Source organism: Trachemys scripta, chromosome 9 (assembly GCF_013100865.1).
Source record: "Trachemys scripta elegans isolate TJP31775 chromosome 9, CAS_Tse_1.0, whole genome shotgun sequence".
In the NCBI taxonomy this organism is placed as follows: Eukaryota; Metazoa; Chordata; order Testudines; family Emydidae; genus Trachemys; species Trachemys scripta.
Genome location: NC_048306.1, coordinates 100,720,413 through 100,742,634, shown reverse-complemented (window position 1 = coordinate 100,742,634; position 22,222 = coordinate 100,720,413). Strand labels below are relative to the sequence as shown.

At 48.8% G+C, this 22,222-nt stretch overlaps 1 protein-coding gene across 2 annotated transcripts in view; it reads left to right on the top strand.

Annotated features, from left to right (window-relative positions):
- Positions 1-22,222, top strand: part of P3H2 (prolyl 3-hydroxylase 2) — a 105,836-nt gene that overhangs the window by 56,552 nt on the left and 27,062 nt on the right. For both annotated transcript variants that reach the window (XM_034781625.1, XM_034781626.1), the window contains exons 2-3: positions 17,674-17,820; positions 19,352-19,541. In XM_034781625.1, the coding sequence (XP_034637516.1) occupies positions 17,719-17,820; positions 19,352-19,541 (292 nt within the window). In that variant the 5' untranslated portion in view covers positions 17,674-17,718. The remainder of the gene's footprint in view (positions 1-17,673; positions 17,821-19,351; positions 19,542-22,222) is intronic.

The window sequence follows — 22,222 nt, the reverse complement described above, 5'->3', positions numbered from 1 at the left end:
GCAGCCTCTATCCCTCCTCAGCATGTCCATATCCACTCCAGACTGCTGCCGGATGGATGAGGAGAGGTTCCGAGATCCATCCAGGCCACCCCAGACAGGACTATCGGCCCTCCCAAAAATTACTGAATATTTGCCTGCCTTTCTCACTTCCCTTCGTCCCTTCAAGGATCCTGAAGTCTTCTTTTTGGTTAAATGCTGTTTAGTCTCTGCATAATGTCTATCAAATAATGATGGGGGTGGTTATTTAGTTAAATCTGCAGTGGCTTTACTGTCTGCCATCCTTGTGTTTTCATGCTTTCAGCACTTGGTAGGCGTGATGAACTGAGCTATGAATCCAGCCCTGGAAAAGCCATTCTGAAAACACCGTGGCTGGCAAAACCATTTCCTTAAAGACTGTCAAAGATTCTGGTGGGAATAGTTACATGGGAAGTCTGTTTTTCTCTTTGGGATTTTATCGTTTTAATTTGCCTCTCTCTATTTTCTCCTCTTGCAGGGGTGGTGTTGCTTGCAGTGTACACAGATAGCACCTTCTTTCTCAGCTAGCGCAGTCCTGTTCCTGGCTTGCCCCTCTGGGTTATTCACTGATTCACTTTTTTAAAATAAATACTGTGGAGTTTAAAAATAACAAATGGACCAAACTCACTATTAAGGTCAGTTGATACGTTCCTGGGAAGATAAATTGTCTTTTGTCAGAGAGCCACGTTCGGGCTTGGAGCAGTGCTGAGAGTAGCCCGTTGCAGCTAGACACAAGTCTGTTTTTAAGTCAGAAACGTAAATAATCATAATAAAAAAAGCGTGTTCTTACTTGCTGGATCTGTGTGGTGTCATGGTTGCCTGCGCTTGATGGTTGTAACTAACTCGAGCTCTCTCTTGAAAGGGCATCGGGAAGAAGCAGCTCTTGGAAGTGCTCATCGTTTGAGTCTTTGAAGAGGTGCTGAGGCTCGTTGCACCCTGGGGGAAAACATTCTATTGCTGGAGTATTTCTGGCTCCTACAATTTTCTGTCTTGTTTTTCTTCAATCTTCTTTTAGTTACTGCTAGAGACATCAGCATGAAAACAGCGGCCCTGCTGCTTAGCTCTTCATCTGCTCCCACACCTGGTGTCACGCAGCCTCTCCTTAGGACGCAATAAACCTCACAAGAGCCAGTGGTTGCGGTGTTCGAAATGGTGTGTTAGAACATTGGATGAGAGGCGGGAAGCTCGAGCAGATGAACCCCTCACCTCAAAAAGTCCTGTTTGCATATGTCTTCCCAGAAAGGGAAAAATGGAAAAAGGCAAGAGAAATGGATAAGCTGAGACTGAGGAAGTGAGGACGGTTGATATCAGTGGTCTGTTGTCTGATGCATCTTCTGTCAAGGGGACTGTCGTGCCCGTAGAGAGACTCTGTGATCCATTCTCTGACTTCTCTCATTGCACCATGAACCTCCTAATTAACACCTACAACACTGCTTTTTACAGAGATTGCAGGGAGGTGTCAGCGGGTACAGTACAGGAAGAAGAATTGCTGTACCCTGAGAGAAAACCGGCATAGCCAGCTGTTGTGAAGCGCCGTGTGCTCTGCTAATAGTTGGTAGGTAGAACAGCCTATCGTGTACAGCAGAGTTTATTGTGAAGCTCATAGATCTTCCTATACAACATGTTTCCTCAATTCAACTACAAGCGCATGGGTCTGAACTGCTGTTCCATCACAGCAGGAGTCTGCAAACCAGCAGAGGTTCTGTGCTGTAATGAAGGGGATGTTTTAGTGGCCTAAATTTTAGATTAGAATTCTATGAGAAACACAGGTTCCGATCCTGGCATTCTGATCAGCCCTTCATCCTTGCTGGTGTACATATTGTAAATTGGGTTCTATGCACTTTACATGTCTTTGGGATTAGGCCTTAAAAATGGAGGTCATCTCTGCTCTGCCTGCACCTTGGATCCCACAAGCCTTTTAGTAAATGTAGGAGTGCTCCCTGGTTTTCTTCCTTCAAACTTCTTCTGATCTGCGTGCCACTGGTCTGCTTGGTTACTGCCCCTCATCTCCGAGGAAGCGTCTGGATTTCCGTGGTGGCTTCTGTGAGATGTTTTCAGATCTTTAACGTTGGAAGGTGCGATATAAATATCAAGTATTGTCATGCTCCCATGCCTAGTGGCTGCAAGGAATAAAATAAAAGCACAGGCCTGCTTCCCTGTCTTCGTCAGATTTCTGTGACATATGCCACAGTTGTTCTTGCTGCACATTTGTGTTTTCCCGAAAGCATAGGCCAATTTAGGCCTCAAGCAGGTTGAAGTATTTCATCCTTGACCTTCCTCCCTTCACATACAAGTACTCCACCCATTAGTCTGTGCAGATTAATACCCACTACCTCAGATATTTTGGCCAGTGGACCCCTATCCATGTATTTCTCTAAAGTGAATACAGGTGTATCATTTATAACTCCTCATGTTAGATCCTGGAAATCTAAGATTAAAGCCAGTTATTGTGCTTGTCTTATGAAAGAGGGCCTCAAACTGTGGTCCATAGGATGCTTGCTGGTAGTCTGTTGGGAGCTGGCTGGTCCCCCAACGCTGACTCCTCCCACTTATTTCCAGCTGTTGAATTGCATTAACTTAAAGTACCTGAACTCCTCTCTGAATGATATTTTTCCATGTGATTAGTAGCTGTTCTTGCCAGAGGGATTTTGTAAGCTCGTGAATAAAGAGATGCCCATGGGCATCCTCTGTACTGAAGCATAGACTGCCTGCCTTGCAACATCTGCATTGGTCTTTAAACAGCGTTCTAGTGTTTGGTGCTGTGTATTGCTGTTCACGCCTGGCTTTAAAGGCAATAATGCCTGGCCACAAAAGACCTCAGAGGCCCAGGAAGTGAACGGGATTGCGCTTGTAAGTCTATTGATCTAGCTTGACCAGAAAATATGTGACGTGTTTTTCTTACAAGTTCCAAAAGGTAAACTGTTCGGCGGCGTTTCCCAAGGGCTGAATAAAATTCTGCCTGTCCCGATGGGAGTTATGAAAGGAGAAGCTTTTGCCACTTGCTCATTTGCCATCTGGTTTATGTTTGCATCCATTTAAATACATAGAATACATACATTTCTTACCAGGCCCAAGCAGGAGAAATTGATGAGACACCTGGGTTGTCAAATGTAGAGTGTTTTGCACCACAAGCTACAGTATAGCTAGTTGGGGTCTTCAGTTCCCGTAGATTGATCTCTTTTAATAGTAGGTTCTTTGGGCCCAGTTCTGCCTTCTGCTGCAAGGGCTCAACTTTGCCAGATGTCCCATTGGCCATGTATCACCTGGTATGAGTGAATCTTCCTGGTCAAGTATTGCACCACAAAATAGGGTGGTGGGATTTGCGTACTGCCAGATACATCCTTCGTGTGACTTCAACTTGAGTATGGGCTGTGTGTGTTGTACCTACTGGCATGGAGGAAAAAATTCTCTCTGCACGGGCTTCTTTTTACAGTTTTCAGCTTCATCCTTAACTATTTGCCAAGAGAGCCAACAGGGCGTGTTATAGGAAAGTTTTCTTTATAAAGTGTTATTTAATGCGTGACTTAGCCGTCTTCTGAGTGTGTTAAACAGAATCGAATGTTTTCTTGGGAGAATATCCCAACTGGCGCATTTTGCATGATCAATCACACTGAAGGCTCGGTACAGAACCATGAACACAAGCAGATCTCCTGCTGCATGCTCCCATGACATATCGCAGGAATCAAATTCAGTGTGGGAAGTATTTTTCTTCTGGGAAATGGTTTAGCAAGTCACTTGGACATGAGTGGTGATCCTTTTGCCTGACTTGCTGAATTGTGTTCGTGCGAGTGCCTAAGGCATGTGATGCACAAGCACAAATATACATACGAAAGGCTTGATTCTCAACTCCATCTGAGCACAGCTATGGCAGCGTGGAGAGTGTGGAGCTGCAGGGGGCCAGTTGGGGCTCTCTGATTCAGGACTCATCAGCCCTGGTGCAAGTTGGGACTGTCCTTGTGCAACCTTACCTTAAACCACCAGAGGATGGGGCAAAGCAAACTGTGTTCCACCACGCCCTCATCTGATCACCCACCACCCCTGGAATGCCCCCGGCACACTCCTCCCCTTATGCTGGGGATGGGGGGTAGCTAGTGCAGAAGGTAGTACGGTGCTTCCACTGGCCTTACCTAGTGGAGAGTTCCTTGGTACAGGGGGAATTCTCCGATGACCTCCTCCGGCTGCTTTATGGCCACTCTGTGTTGCTTACCCACTACAAAGTGGCCTTATCCGATTGGAGACTCTTTTGGTCCATTGTGTGTGAATGTGAACATATAACATAGAGATAATCACCCAAGTGAGAGATCCGTTATGACATCTAGTCTAGCTCCCTGCAGCAGATGCAGGATTGTTCCCCGTGGAATATTTTCTTGGAGTTTGTTCAGTCCAGTTATAAATTTCCAAAGTAAGGATGCTCAAAAGGGCCACCTCCTTTTGGAGACTGTTCCAAAACCTGATGCAGTCTGGCTCTACTGTGTGTGCATGCCCATGCCGGTGTGCATACTGGTAAGTATGATTGTGTAGTATGTATAATTTACCTCTCAAGAAAGCTTTTTCAGTGACATACCCAGGCCAACCCTCCCTTATTGTGATGAGTTTATCTCGTGCCAATTCCCAAATTTGCTCTATTTTCCTCCAACAGAAGACTAATGTGCTAGTTTGAAACACATTGAAACTATTTAAAAAGGGAACATCCAGAGCAAACTGGAGATTGATTCCATTTTGGGGATGGAAGAGTCTCTCCAAAAAAAAGTTGGGGGGCCTCCAAAGAGTCATAAAGTATGTGTGTTTCTGTCTTGGTCCGTAAGCATGTCCAAGGCAATGAGGAAAAAGCAATGTTGTGACTAAATCTTTTAAGGTAAGAACCTTCTGTCTAAGCAGGTTGTAGCACCGAGTCCAGTTGTGCGTAACCTGAGCGGGTAAACAGCAAATAGACAAGTGTTTTGTGAAGGAAATGGACTTTCACACTTGAAGGCCTATACAGCCGCCTAATAATCTGAGACCTATGGACAAAGGCCCCATCTTGGAATATAGTTTTCTAGGGCAGATTTCTCTCTCTGATGCTGGCACCTCTCTTGAACTCAAAGCGGATCATGCCTGGCGATGAATATTGGACTTGGGTTAACTGGGACACAGTTGAAGCAGACTAGGGTTGTCACCTTCTTTTAATATGCTAAAGTCTGGAGTGATATTTCGGGACAGATGTAAGAGGAGCGCGTGTCCGAGGGAACAGTGGTATCAATAAGACCCATCTTAGACCTGGTGAATATCATCACACCCAGGGCACGTTGAATTGGAGGTGGTTGGTTCCCATCTAACGTTTCCTTCTTCCCCCAGTACAGCATTCAGTAATGGCATGAACGGGCGGCGCTAACCGTTCTGCTTCAAGATATGTTTGCGTACACATAGGATATCTCTGCTCTGAAAGGCAACAAAACAGCTTGCAGACTTCTGAGAAAAGACAGAAACCAGTTAAGGAAGGCGCAGAAAAGCCCATTCAGCTCTTTCAAAGATGCATGAAACCCACTCAAGTAGCTTCCTTTTCACTCCTTTGCCGGAGGTCATGTACTTTGAGTCAATTTGTGTGATGCAGGTTGCAATAATATACAGTCTGAAAACCCCTCTTTGGTTCGGCAACTCCCATTTCTGTAAACACCTGCTGCTGTAAGAGTGCATTGACAACTTACTGCAGTATGCATGGCAGGGCGTCTTGCTACCTGCTGGTAGCCCTAGTGTCCAACTGAGCATCTGGGGTTGGATCATAGGGTTTTTTGGTGTTTTTGAAAACGTTACCCGAGTGACCTAGAAACCTGAGTGCTGAGCGGCCAGAGACACCACAGGGTTGTGGAGCACATCAGCACAGAGAGCAGGGGAATTAAAATGTTCACTTGACTGGACCATGGTTGTGTTGTGTCTGCTGTAGAGCATTCAGCCTGAGCAGGCAGAAGCAAGTTACAAGGCGACAGAGGTAAATAGCTTGCGACCTAGTCTCAACTATGGTCTTGTTGCAGATTAGGCCGGGAGAAGCTCTCTGGGCTAGAAGTGTCGCTGGCAACTTGATTAAAGAGACCGAAGAGGTCAGATTTTCCGGTACCAAAGGGAGATGTCAGTTCTGTGGTTAAATGGGCACTACAGGGGTCAGCAACCATACAAGCTTCCCCCCGGCTGCCCATTGATGCTATTCAACCCCTGAGCTGGCGGGAGCCGGAGATCATTCCATTCTCCACCGTCCGTTCAGCCCTTGGACTTCCGAGACTCTCTTGGGCAGTGGCTGTGGTGTTGGTTCATGTGATGTGGACACCTGGCCACCTGGAACTGGATTGAACCCCCATGTTGTTACTCCATGTCAGACGGGAATGACTGTCAGTATCACACCAGGCTCCACAACGTCTTACCAATCCCTGAGCCAGCCACTCACCCTGAAGTTATGAAAACTGGATCGATTAGTTTAACTGGTGCGCTTGATGCAGCTGGAATCCTTTCTCAGGCCTTCCACACAGCACATGCTATGGTCTCTGAGTCCAGCCACTTCAGATGCCCCAGGGAGAGGGGGGATGTCCCATGCCCTTCCAGCCCCTCTCATTTCAGAGGCCTGGGCTCATGAGACACGTTATGGCCAAACCTTCTGGGCACGTTTATACAGCAGCGTAAGCCCAGGGTTTGAAGTAAGGCTCAAGCCTAACCCCCCTTTGGTCTACACACAAATCACGCTAACCCAGGACCCATGGGGTGGTGGAGGGTCTGATCCAGGGTTCAAGCCCTATAGCTTTGCAGTGTAGACACAGCCCCTCCAGAGTAGTGCTCTGGGAGTCCACCAGAAGCGTTCCACAATTCCACGGACTGACTTTGTCTTCTGGGCAGTCACTTTTTCCCACACTGCACCGCAAACACAGGGCTAAAGAGGCCACATTTTGGGAGTGCACTAGGATGTCTGGGATATGGGTGGTTAGACTCAGGGACTCATATTGCCGATGCTGGAGCTCCAGATTGGATCCCAGGTTCAACAGTTTCTAACCTGGAGTTACAAATGAGTGTAGATGCTCAAGCCCTAGGCTAACAAACCTAGGGTCTGCTCTACTAACCCATGGCTTGCATTGCAGTATAGACGTACCCTCTGGAGCTTCAGCCTGTGCTCCGGAGCCATGTATCTTCTGGCACCTCTTCCCTAACCTATGTACCGGCATCGCTACCAGTTGCAATCCACCCCATAAAGTTTAGCACAGGAAAAGCATCCTTACCAACGAGATCATAGAAGATTAGGGTTGGAAGGGATCTCGGAAGGTATCTAGTCCAGTCCCCTGCTCAAAGCAGGACCAATTCCCAACTAAATCATCCCAGCCAGGACTTTGTCAAGCCTGACCTTAAAAACCTCGAAGGATGGAGATTCCACCACCTCCTTAGGTAACCCAGAGATGTATTTGAATGAATGTAAATTAGCATAAATAATTCCGGAAGCGGTTGCTGCAGGCTGTTCTGTCTGTTGTATTTCTATGCTGTTGGGCGCCATAGTATCGCAGTGTATCCCTACATCCTTTCAACCGGCGCCACTCACATCCAGGCTGCCCTGTGTTTACCCTGGTGGGCACCACGTCTCGTGGGAGGGAGTTGTGTACGGGGATGTGTTTGGATGGATCTGGATGCTGTGACTTTCTGTGTCTGCCACAGCCGTGAGAAATGCCCTAGCAAAAGTCATGTGTTCCACCACAGTGACCTGGGATGGGCAAGCCTCACTTCTTTAAGCGTCCGTTCAGGTCTGGCCTGTGGAATGAAATAAGCTTTGGCCAGTGGTCACTGCACATTCCTCCTTGAGTGAGTGCTCCAATGTTCAAACCGTTTTTTGAAGAGCCCTCGTCTGAGTGAGGAATGGCTGCTATTTCAAGGGGAAAGCAGTGTATTTATGCCTTTGAAAGCTACAAAACGAGGGAAGTGCTTGATTTGTTTGTGTTTGCTTGCCTAGCATTTCTCACAGGGAAGCAGTCTGTGCGGAACATTAAGTACGTTTCATAAACACAAATTGGAGAGGAAATTAGGACTGCATTATAAATTGACCCCGACAGAAGTAGCTGTGTGCTTGATAAGCTCTGAAGTGCGCACAGCGATCAGCTGTGCCAAGCCATTTGCAAAGAAAAGACCAAATTCTTCAGGCACAGTTGGAGAACTGTGGGTCTCTCCAAGTTTCAAGAGGCTGCTGAATTTAGATGTGTGTTTGTTTTTTTTTCTCTCCTCCCTCCCTTCTCCCCGCTATCCCCAGATCCCCACACTGCATGACTGGCCCTGAAATCGATCATAGAAATTGGATGAATTAGGCCAGTCACACTGGACAGCTCACGGATCCTGATAGATGATAATGTATTGAAATAAGAGACGGGAGAGGGAAGGCAGCCTGAGGCAAGTCATAGGAGACCATATAATTAAATTCTGTGTCGTGTACTTGATGGAAAAGGAGTTAGAATTAACATTGAACAGGCTACATTCATTCTGGCAGTTCCTAACTTCAGAGTCGTTCACTTTGCAACCTGAAAATGTTTTTGTGACTTAGTTACATTGTATGGAATACGCACTTTGTCTGTCTGTCTGTAAACACACATAGAGAAAAATGCAGGAATAAGCCACTACAACACCATGGATCCCTTGCTCCAAAAATCTGGCAATAGATCATTTCAATTTGTTTCCAGCACTGTAGATCTTGATCCTGAAGTCACTTAAGCACATGCATGGCTTTACTCAGGTGAGTGGTCCAATTGCACTCAATGTACCCAGGTGAACAGGGTCAGTCATGTACATGCCTAAGTGATTGCAGGGTTAGGGTCATAATAGCTAAACGCTGACCATCATTGCTTTGTCGTTGAGTCTTGTTGCGGATTGTGTAGGGGAAGAGACAGTTTTTATGTGTATTTGAATGGCAGCTGGCACAACGGGGCCTTGGACTGCAGGCCTGATCCAAACCCTACTGAAATCAATGGGAGTCTTCCCAGCGACCTGGGATCAGTCTGGGGTGTTTAGGATCTATCACCATGCGAATGAGCCCAAGTCCGTAGCAGAATTATTATTACGCACAAGTCCAAGTTAAAAACACCTCTCCTGGAATGGAGCTGAGCTAGCCACAGCTGATTGCAGGTGGGCATTCAGGGTTGGGATTACATGATTATTTTATGATGTTATCCTTTTAAAAATGAAGCAGCAGCCAAAGTGCTGATCATATCATACTCTGTGTGAAGACACGTTGCAGGTACCTGGGTGGTACAGTGTTGGCAGCCTTATGGCAGCAAATGGGAAGACATTAGAGAATATTATGTATTAAACCTGGCTGGTTGCTACACTGCAATCATAGAAGGGCAGAGGATTTAGATTGGGTTGCTGGGGAAAGACTGTATTGGCTTCATAATAGAAACCAGAAAGAGGGTGAATTACGAGCGAGTTGCTAACACTGTATTGATACTTTACCATACAGCCTGTGAGAGCAATGGTGGTCATTCCCCATTTAGGATTTTCACTATTGAAGTAAACCAACTGGCTGCACTCTAGAAGTCCAGTGACACTATAAATCGAGCTAAGACCATGCAGGTACTAACTTGAGGTCCATCCTGCAGTCTGACTTCAGCCCTTACCCTGTTCAAATCTTTCCCATCTAAGTTTCCGAAAGTCACTAATTTGGGATGAAATCCTGCCCCATCAAAGTCCAATGGCAAAACTCCCACTGACTATAATAGGGTCTGGATTTCACCCCCTTGTGCTAGGAGCTGTACAAACGCAGAACAAATATTGTATTCAGTAGTTTGCCACAGTTTTGTCCACCCCCTGCAGGAGAAGTGGAAACTACAACCAGTTGAAATTCTTTCATCTAAACATTTTTTGATGAATAATGGGTTTTCAAACTTCCTTTGAAATCTTTCCATTTGCCAACAAAATGAAACAAGAGTTTTGGTTTTGAGCTGAAACGTTTAATTTCTTTTTTCAAAATTCAAAAAATGTTTCAATTTTTTTTCTCCTTTTCCTGCTCTAATCATTGCCGTAGCCAAACTGACCCTGCAAAGAGTATTTCAGGGATCTTGTGTTTGTGACCTTGCAGCTGAAATATAAAGGTTTTGATGTAAAACTTTGAAGATATTCCTGCAACATCATTCCGGGAGTGTTAGTGTAATTCAAGATGTATTGTACTGTAAAGGCCTGATACATAAGAACAGCTACTTTGGGTCAGACCAATGGTCCATATAGCCCAGGATCCAGTCTTCCGACAGTGGCCAGCGCTAGATGGTTCAGAGGGAATGAACAGAGCAGGGAAATTTAGAGTGACCCATCCCTGTCATTCAGCTTCTGGCAGCTGGAGGTTTAGGGACCCCCAGAACATGAGGTTGCGTCCCTGACTATCTTGCTAAGAGCCACTGATGAACCTATCCTCCAGGCACTTGTCTCATTCTTTTTTGAACCCAGTTATACTTTCGGCCTTCACAACATCCTCTTGCAATGAGTTCCACAGGTTGACTGTGCTTAGTATGAAGAAATACTTCCGTTTGTTAGTTTTAAACCAGTTGCCTGTTGTTTTCATTGGGTGACCCCTGGTTCTTGTGTTATGTGAAGGCATAAATAATACTTCCCTATTCACTTGCTGTATCATAGGCCCCCTTAGTCATCTCTTTTCTAAGATGAACAGCCCCCGTCTTTTTAATCTCGCCTCACATGGAAGCTGTTTCACACCCCTAATCTTTTTTCTTGCCCTTCTCTGTACTTTGTCCCTCCCATGCACGTCCTCCCACTGCTCTGCTTGACACACTGGTATAATATATAGCTTTTGAGATCCTGTTTTTCCATTGCCTATTTCCACCCACCAGTAGTCGTTGTCAATATTATAGTGTCCCCAATCAAGAATGGGATTTCCCATATGCTACACACACGCTATACGTACACTTAGTAAGACATTGTCCCTGTCCCAGGGAAATTGTACATAGACAAGACTGAGAAAAGGTGGTGGAAAGAAGCATTATTTATTATTATTCCTATTCTACTTTGTGACTTAGCTCTCCATTACTTAGTGACCTGCCTGAGCTCTGCAATGGCACCAGAAATGGAGCCATCGTCTCCTGAGTCCAAGTCCTGTACTTTAAACCATTCTTCCTCTCCCTTGGGGCTCGAAGGAATTTGGCAGCAGACCCCAGTGTGTTTCAGAATACCTCTGTACCCTAGCTTCTGAGAATAGCTTACCAGTTTGGAATTTGTTTATATATGTGCTTCTAGTTAAACACTCCAAGGCAAGTAGAAACTTATCGGTGTTTGGCTTCTACGGGAACATGAATATTTCAGAAGCAAACAAGAAGGGGGTGACCTGAAAGGGTGGAGCTCCGATGTTCTGTTTTGAGTTTCACCCAGCACTCGAGCGATACACTACTTGCACCCTATTTTGAGGAGTTAGGTGGAACTTCTCTATCGTCCAGGGATTATTCTAGCCCTCCATACAAGAGCGAGTTTCCCCAGGAAGAGCTGAAACCATCACAGGTTATACGCCTTTCAAAAAGAAAGTGCAAGAGCAATGCAATCACAACCCAAAGCATTTTGCTTCTGATCCTGGGGCTGCAGAGAGCTGGAGTGAGCTTAGTGGTGGAAATAAATACACAACCTTTGGCAGCATAACTCTGTGAAGGGCTGCAAAGTGAACAAGAATGAGAGATCAAGGCTGAAGTTTGCGCTGTAAATAGCTCTGAGTAGTGCAAAGGTTTCCTTAACATCAATCATCAATGTACTCTCAAATCAGCGGCTTCTTTTTCTCTAACGAACCTATTGTCCTCTTGTCACCAATTAACCCACTGTAATTTTAGGCTGAACTGGTAGCACGGCCACTGGTGAAGGTTGCCTGACACTTCTTACTGTAAGACCCAGTTTTCACTTATAACTTTGCCAAACTGCAACCACTGGGGAGGACGTTTTCCAGGCGGGTGCATTTTGGACAGTTTTTCAGCATAAATGGCTGTCTTTTCTCAGAATGAGAAAATACGTGGTTTTGTCCACATTAAAAACATTTGTGTAACCATTTCATTGACAAGCGCTAGTGCCCCTTGCTTTGGAGCAGAACTGGTGAGGGAGGAGGGGGTCGCCCTGGTGCCAGGATTGTGGCTTTTATTGTTCTCATGAAAATGCACCCAAATTTGGCCAAATTATAAGACTGTGGAAAAATCTCAGTTTACAGATGCTGGCGGCTAAATCTCTGAAGCGTCCATCTGCACGAAGCATGCTCCAATCTCTCCCAGCTCCTGCATGTGACCAGACTATGCATGCACCATCCCACACAGTGACGGACATGCTCCAGCCTGGGGGTGCAGGGACTGAATAGGACTTTTCCTGCAACTGCTACTCCTGGTGGCCAAGGGGGCTGGCCCTGCAACTGAGAGTAGGGAGCCTGTCTCTCTTGTACTCTCAATTCCCCAGCTTCGGGCAAAGGAAGGAAAGGAAGAGGCGGAGGGAGTAGATTGAGTAGGGGAGACTGGGAGCTGGGGGTTGGGGTATGACGGATCAGGCAAGGAGCCCCGGTGGGGGAGACTGAGAGCAAGCAAGGAGACTGGCACAGGGATGAGGATGAAGAGCTGGGGAGAAAACTGGCACAGAGATCTGGGGTTGGGGTGGAAAGAGACGGGACAAGGATAGAGACAGAAAGGTCTGTGACCCCTAGAGATCGCTCCCCTCAGAAGCCAGACTGGACCCCAAGATTCCTGATTCTCTGCTCTCAGTAAGTAGCTACTTTGGCCATGTTAAAAACATTCTTACAACCGTGTCCCTGAGATGCCCTAGTATGTCACAGCCATTAAACACCCGTGGCTGGCCCGGGTCAGCCGGCTCACGCTCGCGGGGCTCCGGCTGCAGGGCTGTAAAATTGCTGTGTAGGCATTCGGGCTCCGTCTGGAGCCTGAGCTCGGGGACCCCGTGGTGGGGAGGGTCCCGGAGCCCTGGCTTCAGCCAGAGTCTGAATGTCTCCGCTGCAGTTTTTAGCCCTGTGAGCCGCGCACCGTGAGCCCAAGCCGGCTGACCTGGGCCAGCCGCAGCTGTGCAGCAGGTCTTCTATTCCAGGGTAGACGTACCCTCTGTGGCTAGGGTTTAGGGGAGACTTTGAGTTAGGACTCCCGAGTTCAGTTCTTGGCATTGACCCCTATTTATAATATGACCTTGGGCACATCACATTACTTCCCTGAGCCTTATTTTCCCCATCTGTAAAATGGATGAAGTAGAATTTACCTGATCAATTACATTGCAAGACATCATTCTCTCTCTCTCTCACTCACCGTCTCTTTTGTTTCAGAGTAGCAGCCGTGTTAGTCTGTATCAGCAAAAAGAACCAAGAGTCCTTGTGGCACCTTAGAGACTAGCACATTTATTTGGGCATAACCCTTCGTGGGCTAAAATCGCTTCATCAGATGCGTGAAGTGGAAAATACAATAGGAAGCTATATACAGAGAACATGAACAGATGGGAGTTGCCTTACCATCTCTAACGAGACAAATCAATTAAAGTGCGCTATTACTCAGCAGGATGAAAAATCACTTTTATAGAGATAATCAGCATGGCCCATTTCAAACGGTTGACAAGAAGGTGTGAGTAACAGTAGGGGGATAATTAACATGGGGAAATAGTTTTTAGTTTGTGTAATGACCCATCCACTCCCAGTCTTTATTCAGGCCGACTTTGATGGTGTCCAGTTCGCAAATTAATTCCAGTTCTGCAGTTTCTCGTTGGAGTCTGTTCGTTTTTGAAGTTATATTTTTGTTGAAGAATTGCCACTTTTAGGTCTGTAAAAAGCAACAGAGGGTCCTGTGGCACCTTTAAGACTAACAGTTAGTTAGTCTTAAAGCTGCCACAGACCCCTGTTGCTTTTTACAGATTCAGACTAACACGGCTCCCCCTCTGATACTTGACACTTCTAGGTCTGTAATTGAGTGTAGTGTAAGCTCAAGCCTTTACTTCTGTTTGGATTGAATACACAAACGGGAGAGCTATTGTTTTTGCAGGGAGAGCAAAGCCAACCTCTGTTTCCTGCACGGGTTGTAACTACAGGGTTAAAGCCAAAACTATTCTCAAGTTTGCACAGGGCAAATTGTTCAAGTTCCTCTGGGCATTGCTGTGCCCTGGCGCTTTGCTGTTCAATCAAAGGACAAAGCTGGAGCCTGTTTTGACAAGCCCTCTGACTGGGGCTTGCATTTTCTTTTCAAAGGCAATCACGCATGCTCCTTCTCAGGCAGTCCTGCTCCCGGTCTGCTGGGAATTGGACCAGCCAGTGGACTTTGGCTGAGTTAGGGCAATAGAACAAAATCTGCAGTTTAGAGGTTTTTATTGTCTGAAACTTGACTACAGTGGTGGAAATCTCAGTGAGCTTCAGTTCCCAGGCAAAGTGCGTGTGTTGATTTGAGGGCTGATTCAGCCCATTGTTACCAATGAGAAAAGCAGGAGTGTGACAGGATAGGCAAAGTGCATGGAGCATGCCACTGAAGTTGGTCCCCGTCTTCATCTGGAGTGTTTTTCCGTGTTAGCATTTGCCACAGAGCCAGGAGGATTCTGAACGCGACCGGGGGGGCACCTGCTGTAGGATTCCAGCCCCTGGAAGAAAGTTGTTTTCACCCAAGTTTGTATTTCAAACTCCATGTGATCTGAGAATGGGTTCGAAATGGGACTGCAGCGTCCCCTCCACACGCCACCCAGGGAAGGTATGGGAGTGACAGTAAGGACACAGTTTCTGTTCCCAGCTCTGCAATTGATTTCTGCGCCCACAGGCTAAGTCCCTTAGGGCATGTCTGCACTGCGATGGAAAAACCCGAGGCTTGGTCAGCTGACTTGGCGTCGCGGGGCTCGGACTGCCGGGCCGCGGGTGTTTTATCCCTCTGGGTACATCTACACTGCAATGTAAGCCCAGAGTTCAAACTCCGGTTCAACCCTAGCCCCCCTTCCATCTACACATATATCACCTTAACCCAGGGCTCAGACCCAGAGTGTGGAGTTCGAGCCTAAATCGAGCTGGGGCCCAGGGTTCAAGCCCTATTGTTTTGTAGTGTAGACACAGCCCCACTGGACTTGTGCTCTAGGAAGCTGCCCAAACTATCCCATGATTCCACAGGCCAACTTTCTTTGTCCTCTGACCAGTCAAGTTAGATGGACAGTCAAGTTTCCCCACCCTCCACCATGAACACAGGGCCTCGTTTTGGGAGCACGCTAGGAAGTCTGGGAAATGAGTGGCTGGACTTGGGGACACGTCTCTGATTCCCCAAGCTTGCTCGCTTGCTTTTTGTTCACGTGAAGTTATTTTCAGTGGCTGGCTGTACTTTTTAATTCCCGACTAGTTCTTACAGCGCTCAAGGAAATCCAATTCAGTAGCTGCTTCGTGCATTTTTGCCACTTGGAATTTCTGTTTGTGAGAGGAGACTCGAATGGCACTAGCCAGTTTGTTTGCTGCCAAAATATGTTCCCACTAAACATTTAGAAAAAGCTGCCTCAGAACAAAAATATACACCCTCATTGAGCCTTGTATTTTCCCAAGCCGCACTGAGAACCGTACACATAGTACAGGCGGAGGTGTCGCTATGCCAGTTAAACAACTGGCCTCTCTTATGAACCCTGGCAGCCACCTCCAGTTTCCGAATGGGAACAGGTTTGCAGCAACTCAGCCGGGCCTGCTGCGTCCAAAGGAATTCTTCTGCTCCAGCTGCCACTCTTACCCAGCTCTAGGCCATGCCTGCTCAAAGCAGCATTAAACATAAACACGGGGCTTCTTTACAATGCTGCTCTGGTCACAACGTCCCATGAACAAGCCCTCGCCAAAGCCAGGCGTCCTGAGCACGGCAGCTGTGCTAGGCGGACGACAGCTGTGTGTGCCATCTGGCCAGCTCTTGACAAGCCCATTACCACTTAGGGCAGGGGTTCTCAAACTGGGGGTCGGGGCCCCTCGGGGTCGCGAGGTTATTACATGGGGGGTCGCGAGCTGTCAGCCTCCCCCCCAAACCCCGTTTTGTCTCCAGCATTGATCATGGTGTTAAATATATTATAAAGTGTTTTTAATATATAAGGGAGGGTCGCACTCAGAGGCTCGCTGTGTGAAAGGGGTCACCAGGACAAAAGTTTGAGAGCCACTGACTTCGGATATGTCTACACAGCAAAGAAAAGCCCAGGGCTGGCCCGTGCCAGCTGACTCGTGTGCGGGGCTCGGGCTGTGGGGCTGTTTCATTGCTGTCTGGACTCTGGACGATGGGAACCCCGTGAGCCGGAGTCAGCCACCCGCCGCTGTCCCATGGTAGCTAGTTACTGGGTAGACAGGCCAGGTGCAAGCTGGTCCAGCCGTGTGCTGGGCAGACAACGTGCTGATGCAGGGCGTGCTACTTCGTTGGAACCTACGTCTTGAGCCAGAGCCTAGACTAAGAAAGAAGGCAACAAATGTAAGGGCCCCCACGTCGATTATCTGGTCTGGGAATCTGAGCAGCAGACAGGACCAAGGCAAACAAACCAGTGTGGTTTACCGACAACCCACGGTGCTGTCCAAGTGGCACGCGGTTCGTGTTCGCAGCCCTACACCCTCAGTCATGCTGTGTTGTGACACTGTGAACTGGCCAACGTCCAGCACGGGCTCTTGTTCTCTTCCCGGGAGAGAACGACATCCTCTGGGAGCCGGCCAGGCTTTGTGGTCCCTCTGGCAGGAAGGCTGGCGTGCTCGGTCTCTGTCAAACGGTGGTGATCGAGAATGAACTTCCCACATGTGCACAAGTGTGGTTGGAATCTGCTTCCCGGTGCCGTACGCAGGCAGGAGGCATTTCAGGGAGATAACGTCCGATCATGGAGTCAGGGCTGTGCACCTGGGAAAACCCTCCTCCTCCTAACTCACTTCTCCCGGGGTGCCTGAAAACCGCATAGCCGTGGCCTGGCAGCTGGGGTGCTGGGCCTGCTGCGTAGAACGCTTCTCAGACAATCGCGCTGCTCCCAGTTCGGGGCTTCCGTGGGGATTCGGGTCAGAGAGTTGAGAGGGGTCTAGAACGGGAGGGGTGGCTGGTCTCTCTCTCTCTCATGTGGCCTCTCAAGCTTCCTCCGAGACCCTCCCAGATTTCTTCCACAAGTCCCCTAGGGTTTGCGTTCTGCACCGTGTCGGGGGGATGTGGCGACGATGGTTTAGGCATAGCCAGTCTCTGCACCAGGCTGTGTATATTTACTGGCTCCAAGCAGCAGTTACTGCCACTCTGTGCCTGCACTCACCTCTGAAGGAGCTGCTACCCCATAGTACACTTGGGGAAACCGAGTCACGGAGAAGCAAAGTGACTTGCCCAAGGTCACACAGGCAGGTGGGAACAGACTCCCAATCCCCTGACTGCCCTGCACCAGGCTGGCTATGGCATTGAAATCACTTCCTTCGTTCTTCATGCTCAGTTTTTCCTTGATTTCGCTCATCACTCAATGTTTATCTCATTTGTTGCTGGTCCCTTCCCAATCCCTGCTTTCGGCCATTGATTCACCCTTAGCACAGACGAAATGGCAGGATTTCCTCCCTGTCTTCAGCAGCAGCTGTTGGGGTGGGCCCAGATACCCCCGGAATGCCGAGCAGTGGCAGGTGGCGAAAGAAATCTTGAGTGTGGTGCCTTCACCCGGAGGGCGGTTCCGGCTTGTCTTAGCAGGGCACTTACCAGCTGGCTGTTTCTTCCCTTGGTTTAGCTGAACCAGCTGGAGGAGGCAGCAGATGCAGCTCATACCTTCTTCATGGCAAACCCTGAGCACATGGAAATGCAGCAGGACATTGAGAACTACAAAACCATGGCCGGGAAGGTCCGTCTGGTCGATCGAGAGGCCAAGCCGCACATGGTGAGTTTGGAGAGATGGTTTCCCACTCAGCTGAACAAGTATGTCAACTGTCAGCCAGCTTGGGGACGAGTTTTGGGCCTGGAGGAAGGTAACACGGGGGGAGGGTTAGCTCAGTGGTTTGAGCACTGGCCTGCTAAACCCAGGGTTGTGAGTTCAATCTTCAAGGGGGCCACTAGGGATCTGGGGCAAAATCAGTACTTGGTCCTGCTAGTGAAGGCAGGGGGCTGGACTCGATGACCTTTCAAGGCCCCTTCCAGTTCTAGGAGATGGGATATCTCCATTAATTTACAATTTACTGGCCAAGCTTTGTTGGACAGCGTTTACAATGCTGTGACCTGAGCTCTAGCAGGCTAGCACGAGAATATCGGCATGCGAGCCTTCTGCCATGTCTGTGAGGCAGCGTTTGTCAATTTCCACCCCGTAGCATCTGCCTGGCTGCGCCGTTACTCTGTGCATGGCCGAGAGGTAACTAATCACAGTGTCTGTGGTTTACGTCAGTAAGCATAGACCTGGCGGCATGCTCATTTTGCATTCATTTACACTTCCCTACGGGCGTCTGTGCACCTGTATTTTCACTGTATTCCAGCCATATGCATTTAGCCAGGCACTTATTCACCCACCTGTTTTATCCATGTACATCCAAGGCGATGCATCAAATGTGAAATTCTGAGGGCTAAGCCCTGGCTGGCAGTGGACATGCCAGTGTTCCCTGGTTGTGAAGGTTCAACTGGGAAAGCAAATCTGTCAGAATTCCCTTTTCTTTTCCGATGTGTGTCCTCTCGGCGCTGACTGCACATCCTCAGTTACACGTGTCCCCTGTTGTATGCCTGGTGACCCAACGCTCCAACCTGTTGTCTCCTTAGAGGAGCTGCTGACCCACGCGCTGACTGCTCTCGGTATCCGCAAGGGCCTGGTTTGGCGGACGGCTCAGTAAATGGCAGGCTTTGCACACGTTTTGTAAATGGGTCTCACACATTGACATGGGGCCGGATTCTGCAGACCGCCTGAGATGCACCCTGCACAGGATGGTCTGAGTGAGGGGGGAGTGACATCTTCATTCCCTGCCTCCTCCAGCCCCGGGCCTGATCCAGAGCACAGATGTGTCTCTTTTCCCAGCCGTGCCACCAGTGCCAATGCTGGGCGAGGTACCGGCGTTAAGTCAGGTCCACGAGCATGATCCAGTGCTCATTGAAGCCCATGGAAAAACTCCCATGGACTCCGTAAGGTCTTGGATATGGCCACGTGTTATCTAGTGGTGCCCAGCCGGTTAAGCCAACTGCTTTATGAAGCAACCAAAATGAACCCCAAAACTGGGCTCATCGCAGTCACTGGCTAATGATTTCGTAGAGCTCGGGAGAATGTACACCCAGGAGGTTCGTTAAGCAAACATCACCGTTCATTCAGCATAATGTGCAGTTCGACAGGATTCTCTTTTAGACCAGTGTGCCCCACGGGCACTGATTTAGTCCCAGTGTTACAACACCTCCCATGCTTCCCGGCTCCCTAATGAGCCTGCCGGGCTTCTTTGCAGGAGAACTACAGCGCAGGGGTGAAGCACTATGACCAAGAAGAGTACGCGCTGGCCATCGAGTCCTTGGAGCGAGCGCTGCGGGGCTACTACACCGCGGATGTGGAGTGCCGGGTCATGTGCGAGGGGCCTCAGCGGTTCGAGGAGTACGAGTACTTGGAGTATAAAGCTGACCTCTATGAAGCAATTGCAGGTGAGGTCTCTAACCAGTCCCCAAGTCCCCTTGAGGCACAAGACGTGTATGTGCCTTGGCTCTGGGGGGTTTTCAACTAGAAACTTTTACACCTTTGCTGAATTTGGCAAAGCAGCTTCCCTTCAATAGCCGGCAGCGCTGAACTGTGAAGCCAGCGGGGACCCAGGGACTCCTCCTTTGTTTCCGATTCCGGATTAAATCTCCTTCAGTGGGCCTGGGGCTGACGTTCCGAGATGCTGAGCCCCTGCACTTTTCATTGATTACAGTTGGTGGTGTGGGTGCTCAGCACATCTGGAAATCAGGTCCTCCACCTCTCTGCCTCCGTTTTCCCCTCTGCCGAATGGGGACATTAACGTCGGCCTGACCAGCGTGCTGCGTGCCGTGCACTAACTAGCTATGTGGAAAGTGTTCTGAAGATGCTACGGGGTCTAGAACGATGCGCGTAAGGACACAGGACTGAAGGAGCCTCCTGGGTCATAGCTAGGGCCCTACCAAATTCACCATCCGTTTTGGTCCATTTCACGGTCATACGATTTTAAAAATCGTCAATGTCATGATCTCAGCTATTTGAATCTGAAATTTCACGGTGTTGTAATTGTAGGGATCCTGACCCAAAAAGGAGTTGTGGGGAGAGAGAGGGGGGGTTCACAAGGTTATTGTAGGGGGGGTTGTGGTACTGCTACCCGTACTTCTGCACTGCTGCTGGTGGTGGCGCTGCCTTCAGAGCTGGGCGGCTGGAGAGCGGCGGCTGCTGGCCGGGAGCCCAGCTCTGAAGGCAGAGCCGCCGCCAGCAGCAGCGTAGAAGGAAGGATGGCACAGTATGGTATTGCCACCCTTACTTCTGCGCTGCTGCCTTCAGAGCTGAGCCCTCGGTCAGCAGATGCCACTCTCCGGCTGCCCAGCTCCGAAGGCAGCAGCGCAGAAAGAAGGATGGCAGTGGTATGGTATTGCCACCCTTTCTTCTACGCTACTGCTGGCGGGGTGCTGCTGTCAACGCTGGGCACCTGGCCAACAGCCGCCACGCTCTGGCTGCCCAGCTCAGAAGGCAGTGGAGAAGTACGGGTGGCAATATTGCGATGCCCCTAAAATAACCTTGCGACCCCCTCCCCCCCCCCCCCCCCCCCCCCCCCGCAGCCTCCTCTTAGGTCAGGACCCCCAGTCTGAGAAACGCTGGCCTCCCCCGTGAAATCTGTGACGTATAGGGTAGAAGCACAGAAAAGGCCAGATTTCATGAAGGGAGACCAGATGTCATGGTCCATGATGCATTTTTCATGGCCGTGAATTTGGGAGGTCCCCACTCATAGAGTCTGGTGCCTGCCATTGGAGGCGGCCCTGTCATATGACCTCATTCATAAACTTATCATGCTCCATCTTAAAACGAGCTCGAGTTCGTGCTCCCCGAATACGGATTGGAAGGCTGTTCTTGAGCTTGGGCATGCAGGGGTCCAAGTTCATCCCCGAAGTCCACGATGAGTCTGCATCTGAATTTCACGACTGGTCCCTGTCACCGTAACAGGCTGAACCAAAACCCCCAAACGTCCGGAATCCAGATTCTGCCGGTTGTGCACTTGCTGACCTGCAGGGCCCTCTGGCATGCTCCAAAGTCGGACATGCAGGGGCCTGGACTTGGGAGCAACGCGGCCCCTGTGTCAGGATAATGTGTTCACAACCCAGTGAACGATAACCGCTAGACTCTGCCCTTCTGTCGCTCTTTCCAGCGGAGGGAGCTAAAAGCACTGTGCAAATGTTGCATAGCACCCCGGGGAGAGGAATTACCCCCCTGTTTATAAAGAGGGGAAAACGGGGGCACAGAGAGGAAGCCGCTTGCCTGTGATCAATCAGCGAGTCATTGGCAGAGTCAAGACTGGAACACAAAACTCCTGGACCCCAGTCCTGTACTTTCACCCACATGGCCATCCTATCTTCCATCTGCCTAGACTGCTTGAGCTGGGGAGGGCTACACAGCTGGGTCCTGGGACAGGCAGGGATGATAAATAGGCCCAGCACATCTCATCCCTTGTTTTCGTCCGGGAGGGAGGGATTTTGTCAGGTCATATTCTGAACAGCTCATTGTCTGAAGAGGCTGGGGACACTGACAAAAAAATAGGACAGATGCTAAAATAATGGGGAAACAGCAAAGAATTACTAGAGATTAGAAACCCGGGCAGGGAATTGAACACTGCCGCTATACTGTCCTTTGTTTGCATGTGTGGTCCTGAGCAAGGCAGGGTTAAGTGGGAACCCTCTCTCCATAAACTGGATTGCCTGTAATTAACAGTAAGGGAAAGCCCACTTGGCTTCAGAAGTCCTATATCTGCAGTTGGCCTGTCAGCTCTGAGAGCTGATGCACGGTCTTTGGGGGATTGTTTTTCGTCTGCTACTAGGAAAAATATTTCCATTCAAATGCAGATTAGTTTTTATTTGTGTCAAAACTCATTTGCTAGCACAAAGTTGAGAGCCCAACTCAGACCAATGAGACAGGAACCAATTAGTAAAGCAAGAGGGAAGACTTTGTCCGATGATTTATCGATCGATCAGTTTTGGAACAAGACAGCAGATTGCTTTTAATATATTTAGTCATGCAAGAAAAAAAGAGAAGTTTTCAAAGGCCGGATCCGCAGGTAGATTTCATACCTGTATGTCAGTTAGGGATGTCATTTCCCCCTTCCCCCCAATATAGA